The sequence below is a fragment of the Buceros rhinoceros genome, unplaced genomic scaffold, assembly GCF_000710305.1.
Source record: "Buceros rhinoceros silvestris isolate BGI_N320 unplaced genomic scaffold, ASM71030v1 scaffold15410, whole genome shotgun sequence".
NCBI classification, from domain to species: domain Eukaryota; kingdom Metazoa; phylum Chordata; class Aves; order Bucerotiformes; family Bucerotidae; genus Buceros; species Buceros rhinoceros.
The window spans coordinates 11324-22012 of record NW_010390298.1 but is presented as its reverse complement, the minus strand read 5'-3'; the positions used below and the strand labels follow the sequence as shown (position 1 = coordinate 22012).

At 41.4% G+C, this 10689-nt stretch overlaps 1 protein-coding gene across 2 annotated transcripts; it reads right to left on the bottom strand.

Moving 5' to 3' along the window:
• Window positions 1-1673: 1673 nt before the first annotated feature.
• Window positions 1674-8729, bottom strand: PCK1 (phosphoenolpyruvate carboxykinase 1 (soluble)). Of its 2 annotated transcripts, none has more exons than XM_010137373.1 (10): window positions 8653-8729; window positions 8187-8437; window positions 6641-6822; window positions 5834-6037; window positions 5339-5526; window positions 4208-4370; window positions 3853-4077; window positions 3630-3761; window positions 2831-2926; window positions 1674-2256 (listed from the first exon to the last, which is right to left on the bottom strand). In XM_010137373.1, the coding sequence occupies exons 2-10, from the start codon at window positions 8408-8410 to the stop codon at window positions 1802-1804; spliced, it is 1869 nt and encodes a 622-aa protein (XP_010135675.1). In that variant the 5' UTR covers window positions 8411-8437; window positions 8653-8729; the 3' UTR covers window positions 1674-1801. The 2 variants fall into 2 exon arrangements, with proteins under 2 accessions (XP_010135675.1, XP_010135670.1); XM_010137368.1 differs by lacking the exon at window positions 8653-8729 and adding an exon at window positions 5634-5647 and having other exon boundaries at window positions 5845-6037; window positions 8187-8452.
• Window positions 8730-10689: the final 1960 nt, after the last annotated feature.

Sequence of the window (10689 nt, the reverse complement as noted above, 5' to 3'; positions counted from 1 at the left end):
TGTTCTTCCTTAGACTTACCCAAACACCAGGTCTGATACTGTCTTATTGTTTAGGAACGATCTATTCATAGAATTACTTTATAAACAACTTTATTTTATACGTGTGATAATAGTCCTTGAATCTGAGCAGTGCATACAGTAGCCTCTTGGCTCATTGGCTCTGACTCATTTACTGTCTTTGATCCTGATTTTTCTTTTGATTTGGAGCGCACTCAGGAGGTTAAAGATGACCCTATAAGAAACCTGCATCCACGCAGATGTGGTTTCTGACCAGCAAGCAGGTCAACTGATGATCATCTCTACAGAGGCTGCGCTGTTCTCCTCTGCTTTCGTCACAGCTTTCTATTGCCCGTCTGCTTTTTGCGGGATCTGTCTGTTATGCCGTATTCACTTCAGAATTGATAACGTTTGTGTTAAGTCCTACAGGAGGTAGTTAGAGGCTTTTCAGGCTATGTGACCTCTCCGAGCAACCTTTGATGGGCATCTGTTGACCAGCCCTGGTACTGTTTGTTTTGCAAGGAAGCGGGGCCTATAAAAAGGATTGTTAAAAAATGTAAGCGATTTTGTTTTTGCTAAGCAAATATTTGCAATATATTTTGAGAGATCAAACATTCAAAGCAGGATACCTGCCAGGGACATGGGAAGCACGTAAAGGACACCTTTAATTGGGAGAACATGGGATGATTTCAGTATCTTGGATCTACAAAGAAGCCAGTGCAGGCTCCTACCCCTGTTTTCATTGAGCTCTACGGCTTTAGGCATCTCAACAAACCTGGAAAACTTTTCCCAAACTGTCTTTACTTCAGCAGCTCCACTAGTTATTCTTGCAAGAGCCAAAGTACTGTGGAACAGAGACAAGCCCTATGACTTCAGCAAATGAGCAAAATCCTAATATGGGGCTTCCTAGAGGGTAGTTTATTTTATAAATGCCTGAAGTAACTAACAATGCCCAGTTATGGAGAGCACATCACTAGCTGAATGACTGCTCACAGCTGGTGTCGTGATTTCTGGATCATTCTTTTGGCTTGAATAAGTCACAAAGACAGAGTATGGCTTAAACTAGTTGGCTTAGGAGTAGCAGATCAGTGCTAGTCAACATCTAACTTCCAAATGCGAATTTCTTCCTGTGCTGTGGTATTGACAGGAGGCCCAGTTTATGTGCATGTAGTTTGAAAACATGGAGAATATTGGGAGTGAGGTCATATTTTGTATAAACATTTATTTCAATAGTTTAAAGAACAAGCCATTCAAAACATCTGGAAATCACAGGAACATGAGTCATAATAGCAATATCTTAAATACGCATTAGTAACACCGTCATCTTCGACTGATAAAAGTTACAACTTCATTTTTCTAAAAAATATTTAAGCCATGAAATACGTTTAAGTAATACATATATACAGCATCTCACTTTCTTCATTCCTGCAGAGTCGGAGACTCCAGAGGTTTGTGTGATAGAAACAATGGGCTGCACCTTGAAGGCTGGATTGGTTTGGATTGTATATGCGGAACATGGTGAATAATTTATGCATCGTGGCTATATGTGCGTGTAAGTGACAGATCAGGATTTTGAAGACCATACATTCTCACAGCTGATGTAGTTATAAATCATTAGGTCTGGAGTAGCTTCTAGAATGCCCCTATATTCTACATGCTTCTATATTCTACCTCAGCTAGGACCTGCTCTCATTATAACACTCTGCCCATCGGTGTGCTGTTATGCTTCCAGTGGTGATTTGGTAAGATGTGTTTGTCCTGTCTTAGCACGTGTGGAGTGATAAATACTTGTGAGTTTGATCAACTACAACTGTTTTATCCTCATCTCTAAGGCAAGTGTTTCCCTTTCTATTTCATAGGGAAGGTCAGCATTCACTTGCACTTCAAAGTATTGTTTGATTTCTTCTACCTCCTTTTCCCAGAACTCTTTGGAGATATCAAACAGTTCAGTCAAGTTGACATCTTCTAAACCTTTCAAGTTCAAAGCAGTGTCAGCAGGGATATAACCGATGGCAGTGGTCTTGGCAGAGGCTTTCCCTTCAATTCTCTTGAACATCCACTCCAGCACTCGGGAATTCTCTCCGTAGCCAGGCCACAGGAATTTCCCTTGACTGTCTTTCCGGAACCAGTTAACATGGAAGATCCTTGGTAGTTTTGCAGCTGGACGATGTGCCATGCTGAGCCAGTGGGCCAAGTATTTGCCAAAGTTGTAGCCAAAGAAAGGTCTCATGGCAAATGGATCGTGCATAATGACTTTTCCTGTTCAAAACACAAGTGGAGATTGTAAGGTAATAAATAGCACATTTATTCGAAAGCACAAAGCTTCTGATCCTCCCAGGATTTGGTACCCAGGGTCCCTTAACCACCCTTCTGTATACGAACCAAAGAGCTTTGAGAAACAATATCAGCATTATCCTTGATGTACAAAAAATGTACAAATCAAATTAATTTTTGTAATCAGTGGAAATTAGATTTCTTAAATCTCAAGTCCGGCAGCTTAAATGAAGATCCTCAAGAGCTGGCTTTGATCGTTCATGTATTTATGTTGAACTCTAGCAGGAGGGAAAATTTATTTATCCCAGACTGTAACAAGAACTCTGTATCAAGGCTGCTGGCAATCCCATGACTGTACCCTGTATGCTTGTCATCTAGGGGATTATTTTGCTTGAATTTGGCTCTTAATTCCAGTACAAATATTTTCTCTTGTGGAAATGCAAAGGTTGCAAAATTAACTGCCAAGACTGAATTGCGAAAGAGCGAGGGAGGAGGACAGAGCAGGCAGTCCAAAGAGGGTTGCTTTTAATACAGGTAGACAGATTAAATTTAGATTTACCTTTGTGCTCAGCAGCTGCTGTTGCTTCAGATCTCATAGCTGCTCCTATAAATACTCCATGCTGCCAGTTAAAGGCCTCATACACGAGAGGCACACCTGTAAAGAACAAAATGACTCTAATTAGAGGTTCAGAAACATTTTTATAACAGGTTTTGCTAACTGAGGTACTGCTGAAGGCATGTTACTGTACAACGTATCCTAATTTTTCCTGTTTTTTTAATCAGTTAATTTCCTGCTCTCTTACAGCAAATAAGTGTATATGAATGTTTTCAAAACTGGAGCTATCTGGGACCCCAGAATCCCCAGCAGATTTTACTGGAAAGAGACTCTGGTCCTGGGGTCACGATATTAGACTCAGACCTAGAATCACTTCTATTTCTTCTCCAACTTTAGGTCACCTTTAATAGATAAATTTATTTTACTTCCTTTTCTGTAAACTGTCTACAACCGGTTCATTTCTTGAACCGTTTCCTATATGAGCTAGTTAAACTGCAAGCAAACTGAGATGAGCGAAGCAGTTTGGTTTGTGTCTACATATTGCCCAGGTTAGCGGGTCCTGATGGTTCTGCAGCCCTTTACAGTCATTACCTGGTTTGTGTTAACATCTAACAAGTCGGACACTGAAATGCCAGTAGCTGTAAGTGTGGTTGTCAAGGCTAACACGGAGCAGTTTGACTAACATGGTTAATTCCTTGGGTTTGTGGCTGTGAAGGCAAAACCTGCCTCTATGCCCAGTTGTGTTTCAGATCTTCTGTGATCAGCACTTCCTGCCTTGCTGTCTGGCTGCTGCATCTCTTACCAGCAGGTCTGCGGCCTCCGAATATTATCCCTTCAATGGGCACGCCTTCCGGGGACTCCCACGCAGGGTCCATGATGGGGCACTGGCTGGCTGGAGTGCAGAATCGTGAGTTGGGATGAGCACAAGGTTCCCCTGCACAGAGTGCAATGAAACGGTCATAACGGCAGAATTAACCTGAATTCAGCAGAGAAAGACAAGAGCGGCTGTGGAGTGGGCAGGTTACCATTATCTGGGGTCCAGGCCCTGTTCTTCCATGAAGTCAGTGTTACTCCTGGTGGTAACATCTCGTCAATGCCTTCCCAGTAGACACCTCCATCACTGGTTTCTGCTACATTGGTAAAGATGGTGTTCTTGAATATGGTTTTAACAGCATTAGGGTTTGTTTTGACTGAGGTTCCAGGGGCAACACCAAAAAATCCGTTTTCAGGATTGATTGCCCTTAAGTTGCCTGGAAGTTAAATGACAAAATTTAAGTCAATCAGACTCTTCTAATTCTATCCAGAATTTTGTGGCATGTCTTGCTGCACCTAAAAACAACCTATACTGGGTTGTAAAACAATCCAACTTCAGCTCCATACCTTGTTCATCAAATTTCATCCAGGCAATGTCATCACCCACACACTCAATTTTCCATCCTGGCAGACTTGGGTTCATCATGGCCAAGTTAGTTTTTCCACATGCACTAGGAAATGCTGCAGCAAAATACTTTTTTTCACCTTCTGGATTGGTAATGCCCAGGATCTATTGAAAAATTAAAGCTACTGTTAAATACAGTCTTTTTTTTTTTTTTTTGCACTTTTCATTTTGAAGATTTTGTCCCAGCAAGTGGTAATGATAAAATATTTAAGTATGCAAATTTCTTCCCACAGAAGAAACACCACATAATACAGTTGACAAATAACTTAAACTGTACTTTATGAATCAAAAAGTCTACTCTTCCTGCCCTTAGAATTTCTGTAAGGAGTTCTTATATTTTTTAAAAGATGTGGGGTATGTATGGAATTCAAACATTTATTTTTACTCTGCTGATTAAAGATAGACTGTACACAGCTGTGTTTCTCAGCTGAGACAAGAAAACCAGGCAATATAATTTTGGCTGCACAACTGAAGCGAAGTGAAAGCACTTCATGTAAGGATACTTTTGCACTTCTCAGACTCCATAGATAATTTTTTCTGGGAACGTTCTCTTATGCACTGAGAAATTCTTTTTTCAGTGGTATTTTATGGTAGTAGAACATTTAAATGACAGCAGAAAGTAAAGACAGGAAATGTACAAAGCAGAACTCATTTAGAAATTAATATTTTACCAATACTCATCAGTATTTGCAGATTTTTGAGTACATAGACCTCTATATAATATGAAAGGCACTTTTCAAAACTTGTGTTAATCTTTTGCTGTAAGACTTGTAGGGACAATGTGGATGCCCAGGGATGATGTTTAGTTTCTGCTCAAGTACATGGGTCTGCCTACAAGTGACCACTGTCAGAAGTTCCAAACCTTTCTTGGTTTCTGATTTAAAAATGTTTGGTACTTCACCCTGCAAGCAGTTTCCTTTTTCTCACAAGCTGCCACGTGATAAATTCATACCTAACGCTACAGGACTATCCATATGAGACTAATTTCACTGATAGCAAGATGTGACATATTTATGTTGAGCTAATTTAGGGTTTAATGGCTATTCACGCACACATGATTTAACAGCTCTTACCAGCATGTGCTCAGCTAGCCAGCCTTCGTCTTTGGCGATTCTGCTAGCAATTCTGAGAGCAAAGCATTTTTTCCCCAGTAAGGAGTTTCCTCCATAACCGCTGCCAAATGAAATGATCTCTCTGCGATCCGGGAGATGGGCAATCAGTGTTAGCTCTGGGTTGCACGGCCAGTTGTTGATTAATGGCTCTGCAGAACAGAATGTTGTACTCATGAATACAGCAATTTCCATGCTGGATCACACTGTTGTTTCATCAGCGTCGCACAGGCACCCGTACCAGATGCTTTAAAGGCACCCCCCTGGTAAGTACTAGGGCTAATAACGTCCTTTCCATGAAACTCTCACTGAGCTTTAGCTGTGCTCTGAACCTAGCGCTGTTGCACAAATCACCCTGGTCTTCCACGGTGAGTGTCTCCTGTGTGCTGAGAAGACACAGTCAGCTCTAAACCATGCCCCTGGGAATTTCCAGCGGTGACAGTGTTTATTGTCTCTTACCTTTTAGTGGCAGAGGACATCCAACTGAGTGAAGGCATTTCACAAACTCCCCGTTGCTCAGGGCTGTCAAAGCGGCTGTTCCCATCCGTGTCATGATCCTCATACTGGCCACTACATACGGTGAATCTGTCAGCTCAATCCCAATCTTGGACAAGGGAGACCCAATAGGCCCCATGCTGAAGGGGATGACATACATGGTACGTCCTGGAAAACAGGGAAGAGCAAGATGTGGTGAAGAGCAAACAAAGGAACTTTGGAAATAGTCTTTATTAACATGGAGGTTGTTTTTCACTCCTTTAAAAGCTGTTTGTCTTGTGGGTGTTTCTGACAATGTTTAAAGAGCTGTAGGCTTGTCTGATTGTGTAGCAAGAATTTTTATCTTAATTGCTGGAAGCAGCTGTTTAAATTGCCTAGCCAGTGGGTGAAGGTGAGTGGATGGAGGCCAAGTTCTCTGCTGGCATGAATCACTGAACCTGAAATTATTGCTGGGGATGGGGGTCCTCCATTCTCACCTCAGTTCCGATCTGCTGCCTAGTTGCTGTGTGACTACCTGAAAAAATCTCTCATTTTCCTATCTTACTTTCCCCCTCTTCATGGAGAGAATAATTCTGGATGGAGACTGAGGACTGTCCTTGCACAGGCATTTGGATCTATGGTGAAGATCTGGATGAAACCAACAAAATGACTAATATCAGGGGTGTAAACCTAAACCTTCAGCTAAGATCTTTCTTTAAAGATTAGTAACGACTATTAGTAGTGTCTCTGTAATCCTAGAAGTTCGTTGTTGACCACCCTTGTCTTGCCCACCTTGCATGCAGCCTGGGAACCTGGTATTGAAGGCTTTCTCAAAATCTTCTTCAGACATCCAGTGACCTAGCTGGCTGGTTCCGGTTTTTGGGATCGGAGTGGTATCTCTCTGTTCTTGAGTGATGATGACGGTTTTGCTCTCAATTCTTGCTACATCTCTTGGATCAGTGTGAGCCAACCAGCTGCATTTCACCAAAAATCAGGAAATTTAGATTTTAATTATCAGTATAACACCTTTTACCCTTCTGTGGGACTCGGCTTGCACAAAAGGCTACTATGTTTTCTAAGGACAAAACTACAGTGACAGCCAGTATAACAGACGATCTCAAAAATCAGTCAGAAACATACTCATATAAATTGTTTTGAGACTTTCCAGTACGAATAACAAATTACATGGCCTAGAAAATTCTGTTTGCACATTAATACTCCTTTGCCTCTTATCTCAGTCTTATTCTCTGTTGCTAACTTCCAGGGAAAAGTTAATCTTGTTTAATTCTCATTCTCATCAGTGTGAAGTCGTTTTGAATGGAGACCACAAAATGATGCCTCAGGCGAAGTGGATACCAGGCAAGTACTGTGAGCGTTGGTATCAAAGTGCCTGTGGGATCAGAATCCAGCTTAGAAGATTGGCGTGGTCCTTTTGAGTTAGAGACATAGCAAAAGAAATACTGAATAGAAGCATAATCATAAAAAGTGAAGGAGTTTACTAAAGGGGTTTCTTTTTCCCTGTAAAGAATTTTTGCCATCTATTTACAATAGAGAAGATTGGTTTACATTTTCACCTCTGTGCATCGAAATTTTCCACGAGTATAAAAATGTTCTAGTTGGGCTGTCATAACCATCATCACTACAGCTAAGCATATAATTAACGATGAATAATTTATCTGGTGAATCTTGCCCTTTTCTCTCCCAAATAGTCTGCAAACAGATTGCCAAATTCCTGCACTTAGTTATTCAAAAGCCTTTGCAGATTTCTTCCACAAAGATTTCTTGGTCGGTACGTAATTCATGAGTATGTACTTGTTGTTAATATTCTCCTTTCATGTTGGGTTAGTTGGGAGAGATGATGAAATTTTTTTAAAAGTATTTGCTGAATACATTACAGTCAAAGCTCATCGGCACGATATGAATAATGCCTGTACTGAATAATATTTGAACACCCACAGAGCTATTTGAATGCCACAAAAAAGAATTTGATGAATAAACTAATTGACTAAAATAGTAGAATTATTCAAAAGGTGTATTTGCTAAATAATATTTAGCCATTGCTAATGATTAGTTGCAACGGTCTCATCATATTATTTCAGTTCCCTGGTGGAACTAATCAACAGAGACAACGTACAGTTGATAGTCCAATTGAATAACGTGCTTTATGTTAACTTCTAGAGTAAAAATTTTGCTTTTCCTGAGTATTTCACCTTTGTAAGCTAAAGTGCCAAAATGTTAATGAAAAGCAAATATTGACTGGTTATAACAGTTTTAAAAGTAAAAAGGCTAGAAAATGCCTATTGCAGTTCTGAGATGATACTTCCTTCAGGCTACTTACCAGTTCTCATACTTGCTCAGCTTCTTGATCATGCCTTGTTCTACCATGATGTCCAGAATTTTTTTATTTTCTTCTTCTGAGCCATCGCAGATATGAATGCTCTCAGGCTGGCACAGCTTGGCATTACTTTCGATGAAATCCCTCACTTCTGGAGGCAGGCTCTCCAGATCGCCCTGCACAACTTTGGGCATGACGTTTACCTCAGCTTTCAGCTCTGGGGGCATTACCGAAGTAGTGGATCTTGTTAATGGCTTTGAAATACGGATCACAGTCTAAAATAAAATGTACAGAGTGGGTTAGCATACCAGGACGTTCTATCCAGTGTCAACAAGCATTCCTAGCAATGTGTAACACTAAGGTAGAATTCGTAATAGATTTGATCATGTACTTCTGCTTTAAAATCAATATAGAAAACCTGGATCACTGGTAATTTCAAGCTGAAAAAACTAGATGATGTTCTACTTACCGTCTTTAAGATTGAGTTGGATGTCAGAGAGGATTCTGCTGTCCTTTTCAGTTGATCCCGTTTCACTTGCTTTGGAGTACTCTTGTGATCACTGCTTTCTAAGGAAGCATCCTCCTTCCTTAAATAGCCTTCATGCTAGTGTCCATCCCACTAGGTGAGGTGAGGGAGGCTTGTCCTTTACGTCACCACCAGATGTGCCTTGGGACAGTGCCACTGACATTGTCATCGCACAGAGTTGTCAACAAAGCAGCCATGAGGAGGTAATCATTTAACAAGTTTGATTAATGAATGCTGAAAGTGGTGATTCTTAGCCCCTGGGTTTGCTGTTTTGAAGCAGTTACAAAATTTAGCATTTAACCAAACTTTGATCCAATTTGGCTTTGGAACCAAAAGCGTTGTAACTTCTCTGCGTGTGGGAAAGGTTGAGTACAAAGTGTCTGGAAGCAGGAACACAGGGGTCGTCCAGGCAAAGCGCAGTTGGCACATTTGCTGGGCAGATGCTCGCTAGTTGACTGTGAAGTGGAGGCTTGTCCAAGGTGTGTTTACTCACCTTGGGAACATCGCCTGATCCGGATAAAGTTCAACAGTGAGCACTGCCAGGCCTGAATAACCACTGCGTACACCTGTCTGGAGGCTTTGGGTTTGTCTGTGAATTCTGAAAAAAACAAGCAATGTAAATCTAAATGTTCAGTTTCCTTCAGTGCAGGAGAGGAAGTTTTTTGCTTGTAGCTTGCTTCAGGCTCTTTGCAAACAGAACAATTATAACCTATTAGTACAAGCGCAAAAGAGGCAGATCAGCAACTGTCTCAGTAATTAACCCCCTCCTTCAAATGTTGTGTTTTATTTTAGAGTCCTAGAGGTTGTAAAATATTAACCCATTTTAAAATTAGTACCCAAAGGACACAATGCTTAGGAATACGGCTGCATGCTTTGCCCTGTGCGAAGCGCACTGTACGCGTAGGTGCATACACAGACATCTGCTGAGGCAGTATATGATACCAACAGCCGTCACTGCTCTTATAATTCTGAGGGTGAGAGTGTGACCACAGACATTTTGAGGTCTTGCCTCTTAACTGTTCCTGCCTGCCTGTCTGTCTTTCAGCTCTTTACCTTTCTCTATGCCGCTTTAGACCATCATGCCTATAACAAAGGGCTGATCTCCACCTCCATGCAGTCTGGACATGTGAAGGCTGAAGTATTTCAGACAGACAAAACTGTAGAAATAACCCTACTGACATTTCATCTCACTCTACTTACACCCAGTCCTGGCAAAGCATCTGGGGCCTGGGTGAGGTGATGCTTTCATGCCAGCTTGGCACTCTTTATACTGATGGAGATTCCACCACGCATGTAAAATATTGTCAACACTAGTCTGCAGAACAGGAGATCTGGGAATCTCAGCTAAGTTTCAGGGAGTCCTTTAAAGCAACAAAACTGGTGTGGGTGTCCCATGTATGGAATACAGGATGTTCATAATCTGCCAGCCGTTCAGATTTGTGCAGTCAGTGAGATGTGACCAGCATTCTTTGGCCAAGGCAACCAGAAGTGACCTGCCAGGTCACCTGCCAGCACGGATCAGGATTGCATCTCGCCTTCCTGCCCTGCAAGTCTAAAATACTGCAGAGCTGAATCTCACACTGCAGGAACGCTTCCCCTGGGACTGTATCCTCTATCTCTCCTGCAAAGCTTTTTATTATGTTTTGTAAACGCAGAGGGAAGAAAATAGTGAAGTAAGAGGGGCTGTCCTTGATGGGCACTGCAAGGTCAAACATTCCTGAAAAGGAAAACAAAAAACTGGTAGGATAAGAGGGGCTAAAGACTGCTCCGGATGGGGTTCTGCTGTAAGCAAAGGCAAAAGCAAAGACAATTTAATAATGATGGTGGAGGTGTTTGTCTTTGGAGTCCCCACACGGTGGTGCTGGTTGATCTGGTCAGAAAGATTTTGGCCAATTGTTTTCCTTTTAAAACAGATCATTAAGTACTTCATTAAAAATAAAATATTATTATACTAAGCAGATGCTTTTTTCAGTGAAGAAC